This window comes from Solanum dulcamara, chromosome 6 (assembly GCF_947179165.1).
Source record: "Solanum dulcamara chromosome 6, daSolDulc1.2, whole genome shotgun sequence".
NCBI lineage: Eukaryota > Viridiplantae > Streptophyta > Magnoliopsida > Solanales > Solanaceae > Solanum > Solanum dulcamara.
Genome location: NC_077242.1, coordinates 64366213 through 64392512, shown reverse-complemented (window position 1 = coordinate 64392512; position 26300 = coordinate 64366213). Strand labels below are relative to the sequence as shown.

The following is a 26300-nucleotide window of genomic DNA, read 5'->3' as shown; positions in this document are numbered from 1 at the left end:
AGAGTTACACAAACAAATGGTTAATTGGGGATCTAACATGAAATGTGGCAACCATCTTCACGTGAGATGTATGGCTCACATTTTGAATCTTATTGTGCAAGATGGCATGAAAGAAGTTGGTATATCTATCAAACGTGTTAGGCAAATGGTAAAATATGTTAGATAATCTGCCACAAGAATTAGAAAATTTGCGGAATGTTGTGAACTAAAAAATATAGACAGTAAGAAGTCATTATGTTTAGATGTTTCAACCCGGTGGAATTCGACCTACTTGATGTTGGATGCTGCACAATATTTTGAGAGTGCATTTGATAGGTTTGATCTTGAAGATGGTGGATTGTCAACTTATCTTGCTAATCATGTTTGTGAAGATGGAAGTGTTGCAGGTGTACTTGAAAGTGATGATTGGCAAAAGGTGAGAAATGTGATAATATTTCTTAAAAGGTTTTATGATCTAACTGAGAAGGTTTCAGGTTCACTCTATGTCACTTCTAATGGTCACTTTGAAGATATAGTTGAGCTTCACAATCATTTAAGAGAGTGTATCGAAGACAATGATCCTTCTTTGGCAAAAATGGGAGAAACAATGAAAGAAAAGTTTGTCAAGTATTGGGGTGCTCCTGAAAAAATGAATAAAGTGCTTTTTATTGCCTCTGTCTTAGATCCTCGTAACAAACTTGAGTATGTTGGCGACGCACTTGAGGATATGTTTGGAGATGATAAAGGGAATGAAATAAAATGATGAAATGGTGACTTACATGAAATCTATGTTTGAAGAGTATGTAGCAAAATTCTCTAATGCATCTCGACGCTCATCTTCTCTTTTTGATTTATCGGGTCAGACATCGGATTCATCTATATCTAACAATAACACAAAATCAACAAAAGTGAGAAATAGGATCCAAATGAAGAGGAACAAACAAGATGGTACAGGTTTGGGTGGTAAGTCGGAGTTGGAAAAGTATCTTAGTGAAGAACTAGAGTTGAATGATGATGACGACAATTTTAATATCTTGTCGTGGTGGAAAGCTCATTCTCCTAGATATAAAATTCTTTTCGAGATGGCTCGTGATGTGTTGGCAATTCCAATTTTTAGTGTGGCATCGGAATGTGCCTTTAGCACCGGGGGCCGTATTCTTGATTCATTTAGGAGTTCTTTGACTCCAAAATTGGTGCAAGCTGTTATTTGTCTTCAAGATTGGCATCGAAATGAGCCTTATCCCATAAATATTAAAGAAGATTTTAATGATCTTATGAAACTTGAACTTGGTATGTTTTTCAGTTTTTGTATTTTATTTTTATATTTTTTTACTTAGTGTAAGTGTAGACACGTTTTAAATTCTTTTTAGCTATGGATGATATTGATATCTCAAAAGATTCCCTCATTCTTGATTGTAATCGCATATCAACATATCAACTTGGCATTGACTGAATTGTTCAAGCTGAGAACTGTGGAAGTTCTGAAGTTTAACTGTGGTCTGTGGTAGTTCTGAAGTTTACCTATGGGCTGTGGAAGTTCTGAAGCTTACTTGTGGATGTTCTGAAGTTTACCTGTGGATGTTCTGAAGCTATGGATGTTCTGAAGTTTACCTGTGGAAGTGAAAGCAGTTTTTGGATCAGTTATGGATCACTCGTCAAAGTTGCCAACACTCTTTGCTGATTTATAGCAGCATTGGGTGTGTATTTTATCATGCAAGCGATAAACTGGTATGTGACATTCGTGTACTTGTTTCTGATATTCTACTTTCATCTTCTTCATCTTTTTTCTCCTTTTTTGGGTCTTTCCAACAGTAAAGAAACTAGATATTATCTTTCCAATAAAACAAATAGTTATAAAGAAAGTTGTCACAAAACTAAGGGAAGGCTCGCTTTTCTTTCTGTGCTTGCACATTTAAGGGGAACATTAACTCAGATAGCAGTTCCTGTTTCAATTGAGCTGAAATGATTTTTGACAATTGAAGTAGTCGATATGTACATGAACAATTTTCAGTGCTAATGTGAGAATACTAACAGAACAAAAGAGAATGAGAAACACCTTTGTGACTCTGTTCTGCCATATCTCAATTACTTCCTAGTGATCTAAAGCTTCTTTATTACCAATAGTATAGAAAGTCAGGATCGGATAATTAATGCCCAAAAAATGTGTTTGGTATTTGTATGTGATGAAGATGAGAGGGTGTTACAAAGACAAGCAACTCCAGGAGCTTGTCCTTTCTGTGGAGCTTGTCACCTAATCTTGTGATATATCCTTCTTTTCATTTTTAATCTTGTGTCCTTCAAATTTCAAGAAAACAAAGATGTATAATCTTTTGACTTTTCAGGTATAAAGGATTTGCATGTGTTATCTAAGTTTTGTAAGTTGATTTACAAGTTTTCTTTTCTGAATTCTTTGTTGGTCATCTATAGACTACTATTCTGTTCTGGTTCCAAAATCTTTTATCACAGTGGATGCCTTTCAAGTATTATGACTATTACTTTTCCTATACTTGATGCCCATCTGTCCGAAATGCTATATGAAAAGGATAGATCTTTATGCACAAAACATATGTTAAATTGATCTTGTTGTCTGCACTACATGTAAAATATTGTAAAGTATTTAGTTTCTTCAGTTGTATATTGGAAGTGATTTCACTTAGGCCTCAATCAGTTCTCTAATTGGTTTGCTGTTTATGTTAGCTGATGGGATATTAGTGAATTCCGAGAGTATAGCCCTGAAACTGATATTCTTATATTTTATCATGCAAGCGATATCTCTTTTCTTGAATATACTTTTAATCTTTTTTCTCTGTTACTTCCCTTTCCCATTTGCACCTTGTTACTATTTTGCTTTCATAGTGAGGTGAGAAAAGAATGTTGTCTTTTGGACATACTGCTATTTGTCTGAGTATCTTTCACCTCTCTTTGCAGATTTTTTTTCGGGTTCATGAATGAGAGGAAGAAGAGGAGAATTAAATCGATTGGTGGAGCAGGGCCTCGCTAAATGCTAATACAGGATGCTTTGTGCACTATGCTGGCTGCTGCCCATGGAATTTGTTATTCATACTTAACTAAGAAACTCCAACTAGTGGAGGTTGAGAAACCTTGGAACTTACTTACACAAACTCAGTTTGTTATTAAAAATCTTTACATCTTTTATTGTTGCTATTGTGAATATGATGTACTAACATATTTCGTGTGGACTTCAACTTCAATATGGTATTACTAAATACCGTACCGAACCAAACTTTGATTTACCGATTACCGAATTACCGAATCGAAGTTTGAAAGTTCGGTATTTGGTATATACTTTGAATTACCGATTACCGAATTATCGAACTTAAATTTTAAAAATACCGAACCGAATACCGAATGTCCACCCCTACCACATGGGCTACACAGCATATATAAGGTCTCACACGGGCATGACAATATAAATTATCAATCCCAAACTACACTACTACCCCATCCCAAAGTCTACAATATATAATTTGACAAATCACCCTAACTCAGCCCCAAGAAGGATAGTTAAACCTACCTCGATAGCCAAAACCGCACTCGAACACCTCCACCGGATGATCAACTCTCCAATTCAATGCCCGAAATGAAAATCCACTATCAAGAATGAAACATACGCGTCAGAAGGAGTCCAATGAAATCCATATTAATAGGTTTCAAACCAGAGGTAAAATATGTAATTCTTGATTTGGTAGTTTCCTAAGACATCGATATGGAAACTAAAATGTCTCATGTGCTGAGTAAATCTCTATGAAGCTTCGATAACTTGGACTCTGGTTGCTTAGAACCTGTCATAGGTGAATTCTATGGATGATCATTTCTTGCTTAGTTTCAAAGAACACTTCTACACTTCACAAGTTGGAGCTTCTCCTCAATTTTAGGTATGATCTGAGCTCTATGTTTCATGGTGAGCTTCACTCCATAACTATGAGATTTGTATCATTGATGAGTATACCCATGACTACATTGCAAGTGCTTTTGAAAGATATATGATTACTTTTGTTGCATACAAACATCTTTTATTATTTTGATCATGCATACAAATGATTTGTAATGGATCATGGTTATGGTATGATAGATAAAACAGATTGACGAAACCCAAAGGATAGTTGTATCGATATTTTATTTTGGTTAGAAACTCAAAGGAAAATGGTTCTAGTACTTATTACTATGTGATGCTCGAAGGGAAATGATTTCGGAAAAGCATATGGACCTCGAGTCCCACATGGATCCAGGCTCCAGACATGTCACCAGTAGCAAAAAGTGTATACCATTTGGATCATATGGTCATTGCATTGTACTTACATTGCATCATCTTCTTACTTAAGATTCATATACATTCTCTATTTGATGATGTTTGATTAGTTGATCTCTCCCCGTCCCTCATTTAATTGGTTAAAATCTGATGATTTAGTTGAGTCAAACTCGGTACTTCATATGATATTACCTTTGAATTTCTGGTTTGTCGGCTTATGATTCCATTTGAGTACATGTTATTCCGGTACACATACTACATGTTCTACATCTTTTGATGCAAATTGTCGTTCTAGTACCAATTGGCCTTGATATTCATGTCAGAAGCAGTTATTTCTAGATTTTGTGTCAAGTTACATAGAGAATTTTGTGTCGCCAGATCCCTCTATCCTTTACTTTTATATCTTTATCATTTCAAACAATGCATTAGTAATAAAATAATTTTTTTAGATCCTAGATGCTTTTGGTACACGTGATACCAAATTCTGTATTGTACTTGGTTATTTTCCACATTTATGTTCTTATATTAAAATTAAATTATGAATTTACATGATTATTTCATTGTAGTATTGTAACACCCCCCCAAAAAATTTCCCTAAGATTTGAACCTTTCTTGTATAAGTGTAGGGTCGAACTCATTTATTGTGAAGTATATTCTTGAGTTAAGATGAGTCCTTGAGTAATTAAAGAATGTTGGAGGTGATGTGGGGTCACAAAGGACCCCTAGAACTAAGCTAAGCCCAAAGGGTTCGTCGTAGCTAAGTTTTAGGATGAGTTCGTATAAGGGGTCAACTTCTAACGACCCTACCTTTTGAAAGACGACAATATGGGTGAACTACGACTATTAAATTAAAGGTCATCGAGTCTTCTTTCCAACACCACCAAAAATGTAATTTTTGGAGTTTGGAGTCAAAAGATATGACGATCCTAAGACGAACTAGCTCGACAGGAATTTTAGGCCTGGGTTGCAACTGCTGGAAATTTGGGCTTGGCGCCGCAGTGGCGCGACGCGACACTATCGTGCCAGGAATATGCCTCAGTAGTTTGGTCCCTGGTGCGATGCGCCACTACGAGGTGTGCAGGGTTTTCAAGCCTATTTTCCAAAACCCAGAAAATATGGCCTTGGCGCTGTAAGGGCGCGACGCGCCAAGAACATGCCTCAGTAGTTTGGTCCTTGGCGCAGCGCGCCACTAATAGGTGTGCAGGTTTTAGGCCTAATCGACTTGGTGTTGCAATGGCGCGACGCGCCACTATCGCGCCAGAAGCGTTTTCAGCCTATTTTTCAGAATTTTTTAGAAAGGGCAATTTGGGAATTGTCCCCAATTATATATGTATCAAGCCTTGGACATTTTAGATCATTTTCAGCCTCTCCCTCTCTCTCTCTAAAAAGCCCTAGGAACCCCTCTCTCTCTCTCTTCTTCTTCTTCTTCTTCTTCTTCTCCATTTCCAACAAGGGATTATTCCAAGAGCTTCAAGACTCCAAGTTTCCATTGAAGACCCAACAACAAAGTTTCTTCAAGAATCTATTCTAAGGTATGTAAGGCTACTCAAAGCATGGGTTGAGTCCACCTATGTGCCCTACTCTTATTTGAGGTTAGATGTCCATGAGGATGGAGTTTCTTGATATGATTTATGTTTGAATGAGTCTTGTCTCCTATTAATTTGATTCTTATTGTTTTGAAGTTGTTGAGCTAAGAATTTCTAAAACCTTCATGTTAGTATGAGTTGATAGAGATGGTTTGTTAATATGCTCGGTTGATTTCCTTAACCACGTGATTATGTTGAATGTGTCAATTTTCTTAAATATGTTATTTATCTTGAATTGTTGATTTAAAACCTTAGAGTTGTGGTGAGTCCCAAAAGATTTGTTAAATGAATGGAGGAATGATTGGATAGATTTGTATGTTGTTATAAATGCATATTTAATCTACTCTTGAAAAATATGATTGGGATTGATCAGATCGTATGATTGGGAGAGGTTTGATTGTGATAGAGTTGATGAGTTGAAAAGGTTGTAGTGAAACTTGTCGATATGATTTGATTGAGTTGATTGGATGGAGTTTTATGAGCATTAAGTCTTGGGAGGAGTATCGAGCACCGAATTGGGCAAGAGTATAGTCCATGCTCGAACCCAATAACTACGTCACCAAATGTAGGAGGGGATTGAACCGTTAAAGTCGGATGCTTCCCCAAAATTATTGTCCTGACATTATAGGAATTGGTTGGATTGGATCCATGATTGGTTGATTCGTTCATACCCTGGCAAAGTATGAACGGATGCGGCAACAATGTCGGTTTATTGTACTTTCACTGGCTCATAACTAATGGTTGTCAAATAAGAGAAACTCTCAGATAGGTCTTGGTAGTACTCTGAGTCGGATTGAGTTGATTTGTATATGATTTGGTCCCGTCTAAACTATATTCTTTCTTAGACTCAGGATGCTTGTTGAGTTGTTTTTCTTTCTGAGTTGAGATTCCTGAGTTGATTGATTCCTCCTGATGTTATTTCATTCGGCCATTTTACATACTCGTACATTCCATGTACTAATGTCATTTGGCCTGCATTGTTTCATGATGCAGAGACAGGTACTAGAGATCATCAACCGGCGCACCGTTGAAGATCTACACACTTCCAGTTAGTTGGTGAGTCCTCCTAGTTTCTGGAGGATGTTGAGTTTCTTGTATAGTTTTGTATTGTTCTCTTTATTTTGATTGTTGGTAGCCATGGGCTTGTCATTGGAACCTCCCAGATTGTTGATAAAGGCTTCATAGACCAGAGTGTAGAAATGTTGGATTGTTCTTTTGAGTAGTTCTTCTATAACTATTTTGTTGATTTGATAGTTATTTGGCCTTTGGCCCTAAATTATGAATAGTACTTCATTGAATGAGTCTTCCACTGAGAGAATGTGTTTGAATGAATGTGTGACTGGACTAGGTGGTTCGCTCGGAAGCCAGAAATGGCTTTCGAGTGTTGGCCACGCCTAGGGTACCCTCCCGGGGCGTGACAAGTATTTTGGGGAAACAATTGAATTACCTAACGGATAGTAGTGTAGGTTCCATCATGACACTTCAGATTTTGGATCGTGACATATATCTTGACGAGGGAATAGGCACTTGAAACCACAATGGTGAGTTGGGGCATTGGTTAAGTTTGTTATTCAAGTTACGCTCATGATAGATGACATGGTTTGATTCCTAACTCTAACAATATTTTTTTTAGTGGGTTCCCACAATTTCAAATTTTGAATTCGCCTATGGTAATGTACAAATAATCTCAGTTAAACAGATCTCTTTCATGAAAGCAATTTTTCATCCAAAATAAGGCATTCAAAGGACATGGTTTGAATATTATACACAAATGCATCTTACATTAATTTACACTCATTTATTTCTAATGTATGTCATCTTTGTTCTTCTACCGTTTCCTTTTCACGATGGATGCAATACATTGTTTTTCATGTCTCTAGTGTTTGAATATTATAGTACATTTGTTAACTTTTGTTATCATTGTTTTTCCCATTTCCCTTTTTCACTATCGGTCTATCTTACTAATCTCCACTAAAGAAATGTCCTTTATGAAGGTTCTTCTTCTACTCTAAATGATGCTCTACAAATAAATGTTGTGAATGTTATCCATGTGAGATATCACATGATTTTTTTCTTAAACAATAATAATTATTTTCATAAATGACATGAAAGTAGTGCTGAATGTTTTTGTTCAAGTGAGCAAAAAAACGTGTTAGAAGAAACCTATACATTTTTTCTTTTACAACTTGTATCGAAATTTTCACACCTACGTTTATGTTATTTATGTATATAATTATTATCATTCAAGAGAAAAAGAAATACATGTGAAATATCACATGTATCATATTTGTAACACTCAATTAAAGAGATCTCTTTTATGAAAGCAATTTTTCATCCAAAATGATGCATTTAGAGAACACGATTTCAACATTATACACAAATGTATCTCAAATGAATTTATACTCATTTATTTGTAATGTATGTCATTTGTGTTCTTCTATATTTTTCTTTTCACATGGATGCACTACATCTTTTTTATATTATACATCAATCTGTCTTACTAATCTCCACTGAAGGAATATCCTTTTTGAATGTTCGTCTTCTACTCTAAATTATACTCTTGAAATAAATATTATGAACGTTATACATGTGAAATATCACTTTTTTTAAACACTAATAATTATTTTCATAAACGACATGAAAGTAGTGCAGGAATTTTCTGTACAACTGAGGATTCATCTAATATTTCATATGTATATGTTTTTCTCTTGAACGATAATAATTATATACATAAACGACATAAAGGTAAGTGTGAAAATTTTGATATGTCGTAAAAGAACAAACGTATAGCCTTCTTCTAATCTTAGAGGTACTCTTATAAATTCTAGTGAATTTCTGACTTATTTGCATATTCCCTTTTACACAAAAGTGAAATTACAAGAGAAAAATATATTTTTATCCACATAGGTGAATTGATTTTTCAATCAAACGAGCCTTTTATTAAATAAAAGTAGACCAACACATGTGTATAGGGCCAAAAGTGGACTAGACCCGTAAGAAAAGAAGGAAAAAGAAAAAGAAAAAAAATAAAACAAAAAATTAAGAACACTCTGGAACAACTATTCAACTTCTTGGACAGACCATCGCCAACTTAGGGGACTGTCTCCACCAACCTTCCATCTCTGATCACCAACAACCATCAACAGACAGTCAAGTGTGGCTTGTAATCAGTTGGACATCCAAAACTTCTCACAAATGTCATGATTCAACACCATTGAAGCCTTCTTCAACTCAAATGTGATAGATCTTTTTTAACTCTTGAGGGGGATGAATATGGAGATCACCATGAAGCTGATGGAGCTCTGATTTCACATGAGAATCATAGAAATAAGACCCTGAGATTCAACCAATCCCAAGTAAGAACGATCCTGAACTTGAAAATTCAGGTACCTTATTTTGTAGTTTTTAATTTATCCTCTTAATAGATTGAAGCCCTTTGGAGTTGATACCACTGTTAAAGAAGTTAAATTTCCAGCCGCATCATAAGGTATTAGATCTAATCCCTAAAACCCTATAAGATGATGAAACCTGATTGGAAATCTTGTTCCAACATGTTGTGTGACTAGTTTCGTATCCTGTAGCTTATAATTTGTATTTTCCTTATTCGCAGATTTGGCATGCCTTCCTTTTCCAGTTGTATAATTTCATATGCTTGTTGTGGTATCTCTTGCATATTATTAAATTGATTTCTTTGTGTACATGCAAAATCAAAATCATGATTAGCAAAAGAAAAATCTGCATGTGTGTTCTCTTCTCGAAATGTATGCACTACCTCCACTTCATTAATCATCATTAAATCCTTTATGTACCGTACATCTAGAACAATCAACCAAGAAACCTTCCAAATTCCATTTAATACTTTTTGAGTCATAAGTGAATTTGTTTCAATAATCAAAGGCACTAGATGGTGACTTAGGCAATACTCTATACCAATTCTAATAGACTTTATTTCAACTTCAATAATAGAAACATTCTCCATAAGCCTTGATTCAGCATATATCATCTCTCCATCATTATTTTTTATACAGCTAGTGACCCAATCTGTTACGAACCAATTCATTGAGCCGTGCAGACACGTACTCTAACACCTAGATCGGATAACCCTTACAGAAATAACATGCGAAAGTTTAACAATTGTCAAATACCAACCTAAAATGTCTGGAATACACCATAATTGAAAATTTTAAAACTCTAAGTTTTATTACTAGAAACATAATAACACCCAACGATACTAGTCTAAATACGTACAAGAGCTTCTAAGGATACAGAGTATAAATAAAGTAATGACACAGCTCCCACTATAAGGAAGGAAGAGTAGAAGCTGTTGGAGAACTATCTTCATCTTCACCTAAGAAACATCACTGATCCTACAATCAGACTAAGAAGATTTTAGATGTACTTTTGTCATTCCCGTTGAGTAAGATATATAATTCTTGATTTGGTAGGTTCCTAAGACATCGATATGGAAACTAAAATGTCTCTTGTGCTGAGTAAATCTATTTGAAGCTTCGATAACTTAGACTCTGGTTGCTCAAACCCTGTCATAGGTGAATTCTATGGATGATCATTTCTTGCTTAGTTTCAAAGAACACTTCTACACTTCACAAGTTGGAGCTTCTCCTCGATTTTAGGTAAGATCTGAGCTCTATGTTTCATGGTGAGCTTCACTCCATAACTATGAGATTTGTATCATTGATGAGTATACCCATAACTATATTGCAAGTGCTTTTCTACTATGGTAAACTTGTGTGATTGAACTTTCCTTCCTCTTTCCTGTGTCTGAAAATAAATCTGTTATAATACCTCAACTATTTCTAAGCTAAGATCTGAACCATTCTTCGTATGCATATAGGCCCACAACAAATGATTCTTAATTGTGCATAGGTTTTAAGATCTATTCATAAGTGTGGGAAGTATAATAGATGTGAATTAGGGTCATAAGGAATCTCTACCACTAAGTCGAGTTCAAAGCTTCACTACTAGTTAAGTTTTTTCATGATATCATAAAAGGATGAACTTCAAATGAACATATCTCTCTGAATTTGAAAGCTTAGGTGACATAGAACCTAAAAAATTAAAGGCCTATGAGTCTTCTTTCAAACACCACTGACCGTTCATTAAACCAAGTTCGGAGTAAAAAGTTATGATTGTTTTAGTGAAACACGTCTGGGCTAGAGGGTTTGGCAATGACATCTGTCAGTTCACTTAGTCACTGAAAAACATTCTTTATCACTGAACTACATCACCAAAATGACCCATAAACCTTCAGAAATTGTTAATTTTGGTGATCCAAAAGCCCACTTTGGCAATCCACTGAATATTTTGATGATGGGGCTTCCAAATAGCAGAATTCCCCCCCCCCCCCCCCCCCAAATTAATTAAAACGTCATTTTCTTCTATTTTCCTACTCTTCTTACCTTCTTAGAGGGGTATTCTTGCCTTTTTACCCTTAATTAACTTCTCTAAATTCTTCTTATAACCTAATAACATCCTAATACTAATAGTAACTCTCAAAACCCTAATTCCCCTTCTCCAAATGATCAAGAACATCAAGAAAAGGTTTTCCCCAATTTCCCAAGATCCAAAAGCTCCAAGTTCAAGATTCTCTTCAATAATGTTAGGGTTTTGAATCAAGTTTCTTCTCCAAACTTTGTCTCCAAAAACTCTATAGAAGGGTTTCTCAAGTTCAAGTTATAAGGTTCCAAGCGTAATGCTTTTGTTCAAGAACACTTGTTCTTCCAGGTGTGTACGGTAATCTCCATATGTGGGAACATTTTGTTCTTCTACATGAATTACAGTTCCATATTATCATGCCCCGGAAGGGTACCCTAGATGTGGCCGGCTCTCGAAGACCATTATTGGTCCCCAAGCGAACCACTTGATCCAATCACACATCCATTCATATCAATCAATCAGTAGAAAGTTTAAAATAAAGAAATAATTTAGTGGGCAACTCAAATCATCAATCTAACTCAAATAATAAAGGCCATGGACCAATAAATCGAACTCCAATCTATGTCGTTAAATAGTTTGAAAAGAATAATTCAAGAAATAAAATACTCAATCGACCCATCACTATCTAGTCTATGAAACCTCTATCACTACTATCTAATTAGTGCCAATGATAGATTCTAGGCTACCTCAAATCAGAATGAAAATACTAACTCAACTCAAGAATAACTTAAGTGGTATCTTCCGAATGTAGAGGAGGACTCACCAATAAGATGAGTGTGAACAGATCCTCAATGGTGTGCCTATTGATGATCTCTTAAGCCTGTCTCTGCATCATAAAATGATGCATGTCCAAATGGACGTCAGTACGTAAAATGTACGAGTATGTAATATGGCAGAATGAAACAATACTGGTTCAAATATCTCGAGTCATAAAGATAAGAGATACTCAATCAAGGTGTCATAAGTGTAAAATAAGAATACAGTTTAGATAGAGACCAATCATATATCATCCAATTAAATCCAATCACATATCATCTAATCCAATCCAATCACATATCATCTAATCCAAACCAATCACATATCATCTAATCCAATCCAATCACATATCATCTAATCCAATCCAATCACATATCATCTAGTCCAATCCAATCACATATCGTCTAATCCAATTCAATCATATATAATCAACTCAACAATCAAGTCAAAGGATTCAACTCAATAGATATGCAAATTAGAATTTAACAACTTTTACCATTCAATTCAATCATCTACAATCACAATTAAACCAATCATATCATGCACAATTCACTTGATTTGGGAGTTTCTCTAACCGACAACAATCCCACCATCTATAAGTAGGTGATGAACAATGAGCCACATCGTTGCCACATCCGTCCATACCTTGCCAGGCAATGAACGAATCAAATAATCATGGATCCATCAATCAATCAAGTCCTATTATTTTAGGACAATAAAATGGGAAACATTCGACTTTAATGGTCCAATCCCTTCCTACATTAATGGTGTAGTTTATGAGATTCGAGTATGGACTATACTCTTATCCAATTCGGTGCTCAATACTCCTCCCAAGACTCAATATGCACATATATATCAAGTGAGTAAAATACTCAGAATACTCATTTAGTCTCTTAGGACTTAGTTTCAAATCAACTCATTTAGTCTCATTGGACTCTTTTCAAAACTCAATCAAATTTGGCCTCATTGGACCTTCTTTAGAATCAACTCGTTTATTCTTAAAATACTCATACTCAAAATAGTGATTAAGAGACTTTTCAAACTAAAATCATGCTTAAACTCTTTCAAAATTGAAGATGAAAATAATCATTCTTTAAACTCAAAATAGTGTATACATAGTTTATGCAAAAGTGTTCACAAATCATTTATTTAAAACACTTCGCAAAAGATCATTTATATTCAAATGCTCATAAGACTCCAATCAAATCAAATTATACAAATCACATATCATGTAGTCACATTAGACTCCAATCAATTTAACCTCAAACATCGTCATCAACATACCTCTTCATCAATCATTCTACATATGTTAAACAACCATCATTCACATCATCATCAAACATCTTGCTCCAAAATTCTTATTTAATTATATATTCCATTTAAAGAAACAAAAATGACGCTCTAGCTCTACCAATGTTTCATTTCTTTTTATGCCATTCACATTCATAACTATCCCAATTCATTCTTTTCATTCCAATCAATACATATACACACAAAAACCATCAATCTCAACCTCGAGACAATTATGTAAAAAAGAAGTCTCATCTTGAGTTCATGTGAATGAATAAAATGAATCCATATTCCCAACAAAACTCGACTCAAGAACACAATCAATACATATTAATTTATATACAAATATTCATTGTTTTCAATATGTAACTACGGTTTGTAAAATAAATATGAAAGATAATTATTCAAGAATTTAAGTCATGAAAATCATCAATCAATTACTAGTGTATAAAAATATTCTAGAGTTTAGGAAAATTTTAAGAAAACCTTCATAGAAGGTTCAAGTCTTTCACCATCTTCATCCAACACATCTATGGGGCGTATGGAAGAACTCAATCCATATTTTAGGTTAGCCTTACATAACTTAGCGTAGATTTTGAAGAAACCTTGATGATATGTCTTCAATGGGAAGCTTGAACTATTGAGCTTTTGAGAGGAAATTTTGTTGAAGATGATTTAAGAGAGAAGAGGATGAAGATTAGGGTTTTTGGGAGGTGAAAGACTAAAAAACTTACCCCCAAACATGTCCAAGTTTGTATATATACATTTAGGGAAAATGTCCACGTTGCCCTTCATCAAAAATCTGGAAAATAGGCTAAAACCCCTGCTGGAGCTATAGTTGGCGCGCCGCGCTAGCACCCAAACTACTAAGGCTAGTTTTGGGTGCTATAGCGGCGTCGGACACCATTGAAGACGCAGGTTTGAAATTCCTGCAGTGATAGTCAATAGAACAATGGTCATAACTTTTGACTCCGAACTCCAAAAAATGCAATCTTTGTGGCGTTGGAAAGAAGACTCAAAGACCATTAATTTGATAGGTCATCGAACATATAACTCTTAGTATACCTAAAGTTATGGTCATTTGAAGTTGATACTTATACAAACTCATCCTACAACTTAGTCGATTGGAATTCTTTGGACTCAGCTTGGTGATAGAGATCTCTTATGATCCTCAAACACATATAACACACTTTCAATACTTAGTAATTGATCCTAACTCATATATAAAATTATAAGTCTTCGAGTTCGATCCTACACACACAAGAAGAACGATTTGAGTCTTGGCAAAAAACAAATCTGGGGTGTTACATTATCTACCCCTTAGGATCATTCATCCTCGAATGAAGATCAAGAAAAGTTGGACTCGAGGAATGAATAACAATTGTGACTCAATTAAATCAACCAATCAAGCAATCAAGCAATCTAGACAATCAACTATTCCCACTCAAGAATAGGCAAATCAATTCAAGTAAAAAGTAGGGACATTTCCTTCATCATTCTAATTATTAGGCACAAATAGTACATCGAAACTCTATCAATAGAATTATTCAAACATCTAGATCATCAACCTCGAACTCCAATTCATGAGTGACATTCCTAATCCTCTTCACAATTTTGTTAGGCCAATATATTAGTGCCCAAACTTCCCTTTCTTTCCAAGCCTCATAACACCCTTCACATACATCCAATCATTCTCCAAAGAGTCAACAATATCCTACTACCATCTGTAACACCCCAATTTTTTTCACTAAGATTTGGACCATTCTTCATGTACGTATAGGATCGTACTCGACGATTTTAAAGTTTATGCATGAGTTAGGAGCAACTCCTAAGTAATTTAAGGGTATTATATGTGATTTAGGGTAACAAGGGATCCCTAAAACCAAGCCAAGTCCAAAGAATTTGTCTCGGCTAAGTTTCCGAAAGAGTTCATATAAGGGTAAACTTCCAATGACCATATCTCTTTGAATATAACGAACTGGGTGGCCCATAACCTATAATATTAAAGGTATTTGAGTATTTTTTCCAATGCCACCGGGATTTCAATTTTTAGAGTTCAGAGTAAAAAGTTATGACTATTTTACGATAGACTATCACTGCAAGAATTTCAGGCATAGACTATCACTGTAGGAATTTCAGGTCTGGCGCTCCAGTGGCGCTCGGCGCCACTATAGCGCCAGAAACTAGCCTCAGTAGTTTGGCCCTTAGAGCGATGCACGACTAAAGCACCTACAGGGTTTTTAAGCTCATTTTCCAGATTTTAGAAATTTCAGGTTTGGCGCTGCAGTGGCGCGGCGCGCCACTATAGCACCAGAAGGGAAACTTGGATATTTTCCCTAAACATATATACACTAACTTGGAACATTTTGGACCATTTTTTTTAGTCTTTTGCCTCTCTTAAAGAACCCTAATCTTCATCCTCTTCTCTCTCAATCCATCTCCAACAAGACTTTCCCTCAAAAACAATTCAAGGATTCAAGCTTCCCATTGAAGACCTAACATCAAGGTTTCTTTAATATGTACACCCAGGTATGTAAGGTTACTCAAAGCATGGGTTGAATCCACCCATGTTCCCTACATCTTCTTTGAGATTGAATGTTCATAATAATGTAGTTTCTTGATAAATTTATGTCCAAATTAGTCTTTTTCATCTATTAACTTAATTTTTGTTATGTTGATGTTGTTGAGTCAAGAAATTGATAAATGCTTATGTTGATATGAGTTGATTGATATGAATTGTTATACATAATTTTTATGTCTAAGAGTTGGTTGATATGAGTTGTCGAATATATTTTTGTTAAAAATTTAAATTATTGATTTAGAGTCTTGGAGTCTTGATGAGTTCCCAAAATATTTGTAAAATGAACGAAGGAATGATTGGATAGGATTAAATTTCACCATAAATACATATTTAAACTACTCTTGAAAGATGTGATTGGAATTGATTGGATAGTATGATTGGTTGAGATGTTGATTGCGATAGAATTGATGAATTGACAAGGTCCCAAATAAGACTCGTTGATATGATTAGATTGAGTTGATTGTATAAAATTTTATGAGCATTGAGTCTTGAAAGGAGTATTGAGCAACGAATTGGGTAAGAGTAAGTAATACTCGAATCCAATAACTACGTCACCTAACGTAGGAGGGGATTGGACCATTAAAGTCGGATGTTTCCTAAATTATTGTCCTGACATGATAGGACTTGATTAGTTATGGATCCATGATTGGTTGATTCGTTCATACCCTGGCAAGGTATGAACGGATGTGGAAACAACGTCGGCTTGTTGTACTATCACTGGCTCATAAGTGATGGTTGGCCTACATCATTTAATGATGCAGAGACAGTTACTAGAGATTATCAACCGGCGCACCATTGAAGATCTATTCACTTTCAGCTAGTTGGTAAGTCCTCACTATTTTTGGAGGATACTGAAATTATCTTTTTAGCTTTGATTAGTTTTCTTTTATTTTGATTTTTGATAGCCGTGGACCTATCATCGACACCTCCTGGATTGTTGATAGAGGCTTCATAGACTAGAGTATGGAAAATGTTGAATTGTTCATTTTGACAAGTTTTATTCTTGCTATTTGTTGATTGGATATGTGGTTGGCTTTGGCCCTATATTATGAATAGTGTAATGACCCGTTAGGTCATTTTGAGAACGAATCCTCCTCCTTTCATACGATACCCTTCCCGTAAAATTTTAATGGGTTATTTGGACTATTCGGTAACTTTGGTTAATTAGTTGAGGGATAATTTTAAAGAATTAATTGAATTGATGGGCTAAAGTGTTAATTTATTTAATATCTTATACCACTTTTCTTATATTTAATAAAATAGGTTAGTATGGTTTATCACTTTTAGTACATGATTAATTTAGAAATCAAAAAGAAGGAAATAAATAATATAAAAGAAAAATAATAATAATAATATATATATATATATGACATTAAGCCATCAGGTGAAGACGGCGTAAACAAAAAAAAACAACGCAGAAATTGAAAAAAATACAGAGGAAGAAAGAAAAGAAAGGGTAAAAGAAAAATAAAGGAGAAGAGAAAAATAAGGATTTTCATTCCAAAGCATTAAGATAATTATTCTCATCCTTTCCATTAAATTTTTATGCGATTATGAACATATTTTTAGGGTATATTGGTGGAGGAATAATGCTAAGATAAGAAAATATGACCCTAGGGTTCTTCACATAAAATCTTGATTTGGGGGTCGAATAACGATCCGTTTTAGCTGAAATTTGACATGTGAGTTTATTTTATCATGAGTGAACATAATCGAAAAGAAAATTTCAGATTTGACTTCAATGACATAGAATGAGTTAGTTTCCGAATTTTGATATATTGAGATAGATAATTAAATATTAGGTATATTATATTTTATGAATTCTATTAAATTTATTATATTGAGCAAATTAGAACCTAACCCTATGCTTGAAATTCAGAAAATATGGGAGTTGACATCTTAAGTGACATCAAGATTAGGAACGTGATTATAGATTTGTGTGAGTTTTTGGGTCTAGGCTAGACATATAATAATATGGGTGTTGTTAGTTTCGAAATCTTATTGTGGTTATTTATTTGATTAGATTATACTTATTTGGAGGCCCAACGAAAGGGAAGGCTCAAGTACCGGAGTAATTGTTTAATTAATTAAGGCAAGTGAATTTCTAAGCCTCGGTTTAAGCTTGTAGATGCTTGTATTTCCGTGTTATGTGTACTAGGGAGTAATGAGAATTAGACTGGGTTATTGACTATATGATTGACCTTAAAATGAAGATGATAGGTAGAAAATAGTGATCTAATGACATGTATTGGTGGAATTGATATGTTGTGATTATGGATTTATTTTGGACATATGAAATGACTATGTTGATGTGAGATAGGAAAAATTATGGTTGTTGTCATATTATTATCGTGAATTATATAAACATGAATTGATTGCATTGGTTCTGACATATTGTGTTGAGATTGAAAATGATATGAAACAAAAAGGGTCGGGCCATACGCTCCGTGGCAGGTATTATGAAACAAAGGGGTCGGGCCACACGCTCCGTGGCAGGTATTATATATAAAGGGGTTGGGCCACATGCTCCGTGGCAGGTATTATATATAAAGGGGTCGGGCCACACGCTCCGTGGCAGGATATATATATTGAAGGGACGGGCCACACGCTTCGTGGTAGGTTACATGGACAGAAATGTCCCCCATGGGTTTCGGACTGTGATTCTGCAGATGTGTACCGATAGGACAGATATGCATCATTTCCTTGCATTGCATTACACCGTTTTGACATTTGTGAATTTGTGTTTATCCCTACATTGCTATGTATATGTTGACTTGACTTGATATGATTTATTGATGAGATTATTAATGAGTATTCTTGGACTATATTGTTGCTGTTATTGTACAAGTGTAAAGTTGGGTTGGTTTTATGCAGGTTGTAGTTACGGAGGTTCGGTTGGAAGGAAAAGAGTACTTGTATCTATTAAGTTTGGCTTAGTTTTAGTTATCCACTTGCTGAGTACCGTGTTTTTTGGTACTCACCCCTTGCTACCATACTTGTGAAGGTTGTGAGCACAGGTCTGCTTGATCTCCTACGGTTTACTACCGCTTCTGAGGATATTATCACTCCGAGTATTGAGGTAGCTGTTACATCGATCTAGCGGACACGTCTTGCTCTTTTCTTATGTTTTAGTCCTATTCTAGAGACAAAGACATTGTGACTGTATTTCTTTTCGTACTTCGATAATAAATTAGTGGCTTGTACATGTGACAACCAATCTTGGGGGGATGTTGAGCTTCTTTTATGTGTTTTCGCTTAAGTTAAGTTTTGATTCTTTTCTTTTTCTTCCGCATCTACTTTTCGTTGGGTATTAGGATGACTTATCTCGATAGATTGAGATGAGTGCCATCACACCCGGATTCGGGTCATGACAAAAATGGTATTAGAGCCCCAGATTCATAGGTCTCACGTGTATACAAGCCAAGTCTAAGTAGAGTCTTGACGATTGGTACGGAGACGTCTGTACTTATCTTCGAGAGGCTATGCAGACTTTTAGGAAATATCTTCACCTTTTGATTCTCTATTGTGCGTCCTTGATCCGATCTATTTTCTATTGCCTCACTCCATTCTCTCACATATAGTGGTGACTCTTGCTTGATTTTATGTGCATGTAGTTGAAATGTCATCACGTGGTCTAGATCTAATTTGGAGGTGGAAGTAATAAACTTATGAAAAGGGTGTATGGGGAGACTTGTAATGCACAACGATTTTAAAAGAGTAAGTAAGGTTATGGTTCAATAATGTAATTTGAGGATATGGTATAGGAAGAGGAACAATGGTATGAAAGATTATATGAACGTCTTATATTTTTTGATAGTGGTTGTTTGGCCTACCCGATGTTTGAAGTGGTTCTACAATTGAGAATGGTATAGTTAGAGGAATGACTATTTTGTAAGCAATGTGCCCTCCGAGACTACAGACTGTGAAGTTCATCGTGAAAGAATGAGTTACATAGTATGTGATGAGGATGATTTTGCACTAATCGAGATCAGAATCTCTATAGTGGTTTGATAGGGTAGATGTATATCAGGTAGGGTTATTATAAGTCTACTACCGCGGTACTTGTGATTATTTGGTTAGGGTTATGGGTTGTGTTGCTTCTGCTATTGACCTTACCTACTTAAGAGTGATATCAATTTTGAGTGGAGACTAAAATGCATTGGTAATGTATGACAGTTACGCAATAGATAGAAAGGTATAGACTATCTAGGTATGATCTTTACAGTGGGTATGATGTATTCTAGTGGTGGATCTATCAAACTTTCACGGTATGATACTATTGGTATACAAAAACAAATACATCGATTATCAAGTATGATTACTAACTACTTAAGGAGTTATCAGTTGTATCATCTTCTCATTTGATGAGATTTGATGTTGCATTCACATTTGAAAAACAACCCAACTAGTTTTTTACTAGGGACGCTTGGGGTAAGCATTATTTATAAGAAAGATCTTAGTGGTGGATTTTGGGTATGATTAATACGTTTAGGTTGTGAAGTGTATCCCTAGAATTCTAACTGAGGATTTGTAACTTAACCGTAAACTCCAAGGGAGTGGATCAATATCATAATGATAAGCTTATGGATAAAGAAAGTAGCAGAGAGTATACTTGTGTGAATGCAATTAAGAATTTTAGTGAGAGTGCGCATAAAATTGGGTTATTCCATTGGATTTGGTTGGTATAACTGGGTTTAAGGTGTTTTGTCGATTGAGAAGGTTGACTTCGAGATGATGGTAATAGTTATTGAGCATACCGGTAATAAGAATTTATGATGGATTATGATCAGGACATAACCATACTTTAAGGATTTTGGGTTAAATAGATTCAATATAATAATAATGACTTGCAGGTATCTAAATTGCGATTTTCTACTATTTGGTGAGTGGCGTGGTTGTATGGAAAGTCGTAGAATGTGTTAAGACACTACTCGAATAGAATTGAAAGAATCTAGATTCATAAATGAAAATAATTAGTAAAATGTAGTTTAGCCTTCGAAGCAAGGCGAGAACAATTATATTTACTCTGGTTATAAGGGCCGAATGTATCTTCAGAGAGAGTGGAGAATTAAATTTAGTGAGATATGATTCTGTTTATTTTACTCTGTTTATGGTGGCAATATTATGTGTTATTCATATGGGTTAATAATTATTGGATAAGATTTGAGAAATAACTCTATAGGCGTTTGACTCGAGTATGGTAATAAGTTCTTTTGTGGTTTCGAGTTTGATAACTGGTATAATTAAATTTTAACGAAGGATACAATAAGATTAATGGAGAGGTGATCAATGATAGCTAAGATGCGTGAATTTATAAAGATCTTCAATGTATGAGCTAATGTTGATAGATAATGGGATTGGATTACATGGATGAAATTCGAAATTCAAGTTGTCCATTTTAAGTCTACATTGTGGTGGTAGGTTTCGTCAAAGTATAGATCGGCAAGATGAAAATTGATCGATCACATGGGGTATTGAGCAGTTGAAAGAACTTGTGCAGGGTTTGAATTGCAGAGTTTATTGCTTTTGATCATTAAAAGGCCTAAGAAAGGGCTTCACTTAAAGTTTTGATTCAAAAGAATAAGATTGGTAAATGAGTTAGCAAAAGGAATAAGAGTCTGGTGTATTAAATAGTTCAAGGTAATTGGAATTTGCTTCATAGAAAGCATCTAAGAAATGATAAAAAATAAGACACCATGTGTAGATCTTTAGTTCAAAGTTGACGATTATACGAATTTTCGCCCTTGTTTTCAGATATGACTATACAATGTCAATTGGTCCGACACAGACTTATGAGAGATGTCACAACGACTTTTTTGAAGGTTTGTTTTTGGTTTGAATGACAAATAGTGAGGTGTCGAAGATTATGTGTTTTATGTAAGGTTAGACTCTCAAATTATGGTAGGTGACTTATGGATGCACTACGAGATGGGATATAGTTCTTCGTGGTTATTAAGAATATCGAATTGGATTGTTACTACTCTGTTGATGAGTTATACGAACTATTGTGATGTGTTACTTAGGCACTAGAGGGTAAATAGAGGCTATGTGCTCATAGTATATAGAATTATTCAGGTGACCAAGAATTTCTCTAAGTTTTGGTATGGGGAACAAACTGGTTGATTGTGGGTAACAAAAAAATCAAAGTGATGGAGTCAGATGAATGAAAATGTTTGATATAAGCACTATAGGAAAAGTATCTTGTGTTATTCGATCTTGATTTCGTACATTCTTATGTAACTATCTATTTTATTTCGGACATGATTTGAAGTATGATTTGCTGCCTATGCCCACACGTGTTTCTACTTCGGTGGATGGATCCCTAGTGGTTGATCGGTGTAACAATCCTGTGATATCCTTTTGGTAGGGTAGGATGCTTTTGCAAACTTGGTTATTTCAGTTATGATAGATTTGTTGTTGTTAGGGATTATTGAAGTATAATAGTGATTTTACATGCATAACTCTTTTTATAAGAATTTGTAGAAGAGCTACTATGAATATTTATAGTTTTCCGGCAGTCTTTAGATTCAACTCTCGTCGGGGTCTCATTCTGGATATGTATGGTAGAATGTGGGGGGCCAATGGATCTAGTGTTACCGCTCTTAAGGATTGTTTGCAATCACAACTACTGATCTACCATTTTTGATAGTATTATTAGAAATTTTGTATGCTTGGGTGTATCGCTCGCTAAGAGGGTATTCAATCATTTCATTCTTTGGGTTAGATAAATCATATTCTCTAGTAATGAGTACCTAATGTCTAAAGATCAGATTTTTATAGCTTAAGCTCGTGGGAAGCTTGGGTAGCGAGAATGGAATCTTGACAAAACCTGTGATGGTTTGCACATTATGAGTATATGGTGGTTGTTCAAGTTCACTTCTGGTTGTAGCCGGTATTAAGAACTTCATCGTAAGTATGTGAGAAAAGACTCGCCTTGGTGGTTGTGCTATGATTCAAGAGGTTTCGATTCAAATTGAATTCATGGGTTAGTTTATGGCTTGGTAATCACTCTTGATTTGTAAATCTACCAAGGTTTGATTCAAAAATTCAGTTCTTACTAGTTGATCTTGATGAAATGGTCTTAAGGAGGAACTCACTTGGAGGGATGAACACCGACTCTAGAATATAATAACTTAAGCTTTAGGTAACGTCGGCTATTCTTTCTTTTCCTTCTTTATGTTCGAGGACGAACATGACTTTTAGTAGTGGATAATGTAATGACCCGTTAGGTCATTTTGAGAACGAATCCTCTCCCTTTCATACGAGACCCTTCCCGTAAAATTTTAATGGGTTATTTGGACTATTCGGTAACTTTGGTTAATTAGTTGAGGGGTAATTTTAAAGAATTAATTTAATTGATGGGCTAAAGTGTTAATTTATTTAATATCTTATACCACGTTTCTTATATTTAATAAAATAGGTTAGTAGGGTTTATCACTTTTAGTACATGATTAATTTAGAAAACAAAAAAAAGGAAATAAATAATAATAAAAGAAAAATAATAATAATAAAAGAAAAATATATATAATAATAATAATAATATATATATATATATGGCATTAAGCCATCAGGTGACGACGGCGTAAACCAAAAAAAAACAACGCAGAAATTGAAAAAAATACAGAGGAAGAAAGAAAAGAAAGGGGAAAAGAAAAATAAAGGAGAAGAGAAAAATAGGGATTTTCATTCCAAAGCGTTAAGGTAATTATTCTCATCCTTTCCATTAAATTTTTATGCGATTATGAACATATTTTTAGGGTATATTGGTGGAGGAATAATGCTAAGATAAGAAAATATGACCCTAGGGTTCTTCACATAAAATCTTGATTTGGGGGTCGAATAACGATCCGTTTTAGCTGAAATTTGACATGTGAGTTTATTTTATCATGAGTGAACATAATCGAAAAGAAAATTTCAGATTTGACTTCAATGACATAGAATGAGTTAGTTTCCGAATTTTGATATATTGAGATAGATAATTAAATATTAGGTATATTATATTTTATGAATTCCATTAAATTTATTATATTGAGCAAATTAGAACCTAACCCTATGCTTGAAATTCAGAAAATATGGGAGTTGACATCTTAAGTGACATCAAGATTAAGAACGTGATTATAGATTTGTGTGAGTTTTTGGGTCTAGGCTAGACATATAATAATATGGGTGTTGTTAGTTTCGAAATCTTATTGTGGTTATTTATTTGATTAGATTATACTTATTTGGAGGACCAACGAAAGGGAAGGCTCAAGTACCGGAGTAATTGTTTAATTAATTAAGGCAAGTGAATTTCTAAGCCTCAGTTTAAGCTTGTAGATGCTTGTATTTCCGTTTTATGTGTACTAGGGAGTAATGAGAATTAGACTGGGTTATTGACTATATGATTGACCTTAAAATGAAGATGATGGGTAGAAAATAGTGATCTAATGACATGTATTGGTGGAATTGATATGCTGTGATTATGAATTTATTTTGGACATATGAAATGACTATGTTGATGTGAGATAGAAAAAATTATGGTTGTTGTCATATTATTATCGTGAATTATATAAACATGAATTGATTGCATTGGTTCTGACATATTGTGTTGAGATTGAAAATGATATGAAACAAAAGGGGTCGGGCCACACGCTCTGTGGCAGGTATTATGAAACAAAGGGGTCGGGCCACACGCTCCGTGACAGGTATTATATATAGAGGGGTCGGGCCACACGCTCCGTGGCAGGTATTATATATAAAAGGGTCGGGCCACACGCTCCGTGGCAGGATATATATATTGAGGGGACGGGCCACACGCTCCGTGGAAGGTTACATGGACAAAAATGTCCCCCATGGGTTCCGGACTGTGATTCAGCGGATGTGTACCGATAGGACTGACATGCATCATTTCCTTGCATTGCATTGCACCTTTTTGATATTTGTGAATTTGTGTTTATCCCTACATTTCTATGTATATGTTGACTTGACTTGATATGATTCATTGATGAGATTATTGATGAGTATTCATGGACTATATTGCTGCTGTTATTGTACAAGTGTAAAGTTGGGTTGGTTTTATGCAGGTTGTAGTTAAGGAGGTTCGATTGGAAGGAAAAGAGTACTTGTATCTATTAATTTTGGCTTAGTTTTAGTTATCCACTTGCTGAGTACCGTTTTGTTTGGTACTCACCCCTTGCTTCCACACTTATGTAGGTTGTGAGCACAGGTCTGCTTGATCTCCTACGGTTTACTACCGTTTCTGAGGATATTATCACTCCGAGTGTTGAGGTAGCTGTTACATCTATCTAGCGGACACCTCTTGCTCTTTTCTTATGTTTTAGTCCTATTCTAGAGACAAATACATTGTGACTGTATTTCTTTTCGTACTTCGATAATAAATTAGTGGCTTGTACATGTGACAACCAATCTTGGGGGGATGTTGAGCTTCTTTTATGTGTTTTCGCTTAAGTTAAATTTTGATTCTTTTCTTTTTCTTCCGCATCTACTTTTCGTTAGGTATTAGGCTGACTTATCTCGATGGATTAAGATGAGTGGCATCACACCCGGATTCGGGTCGTGACAAATAGTATCCTTGTGATTTGAGTCTTCCGCTAATAGAATGTGACTGAATGGAAGTGTGATTGGACCAAGTGGTTCGCTTGAACGCTAGCAATGGTTTTCGAGTGCCGTCCACGTCTTGGGAACCCCCCCCCCCCCCCCCCGGGGGCGTGACAAACTTGGTATCAAAGCACAGAGTTCAAGAGTCCTAGGGAGTCTATGAAGATGTGTCTAGTAGAGTCTTGCTTATGGGTGTGTTGTGAACCACGCTTAAAGTTATGTCGGAAAAAGACAGTTTAAAATTAATTTCAACTTTATAGAGAGAAAAATAATTTTAGAAAAGAGGAGTCGTCACTTAATTTTTTAAAGAAATTAAGAAAACTTAATTTAAAAGACCTTAACAGATTTAAGTCTTAAAAATTCAGAAAAAAAGGTACGAGGTTCTTATTTTCACTTTGAGAAGGTATTAAGCATTCAAAGTGGCCGCTAACGCGCGATTCTCCGATTATTTAAAAATTATTTGACTAACTTTTAAAAATATTAATTTAAAAAGAAACGAAGATTTTAAAATATTTTTTTGGAAAAAATGATCAAACTTAAACATTGAAAATAATATACATGTATATAAAAAAAGTAAAGTTTACCAAAGGCCTAAGTAAAAGAAGAAAATCATCTAAAGAGTAAATTAACATGAATTGGTTTATCTTTAGGAGAATCTGATTAGGTTAAAACAAATTAAAATTAATATCTAAGCAAGCATAAATAACATAAATAAATAAAGTATGACAACCCAAATTAATATAAATAAACAATAAATAACAAATAAAAGTATTGTCCGACACTTAGT

The 26300-nt window shown here is 34.9% G+C and overlaps 1 protein-coding gene across 1 annotated transcript; it reads left to right on the top strand.

Moving 5' to 3' along the window:
- Nucleotides 1–746: 746 nt before the first annotated feature.
- LOC129892897 (uncharacterized) lies at nucleotides 747–1321 on the top strand. Its single transcript, XM_055968420.1, has 2 exons — nucleotides 747–1269; nucleotides 1317–1321. The coding sequence occupies exons 1-2, from the start codon at nucleotides 747–749 to the stop codon at nucleotides 1319–1321; spliced, it is 528 nt and encodes a 175-aa protein (XP_055824395.1).
- The last annotated feature ends 24979 nt before the right edge of the window (nucleotides 1322–26300 follow it).

Bases quoted from the DNA above. Each gene is read 5' to 3' on its own strand.
- LOC129892897 (XM_055968420.1), top strand. From the start codon at position 747: ATGGTGACTTACATGAAATCTATGTTTGAAGAGTATGTAGCAAAATTC.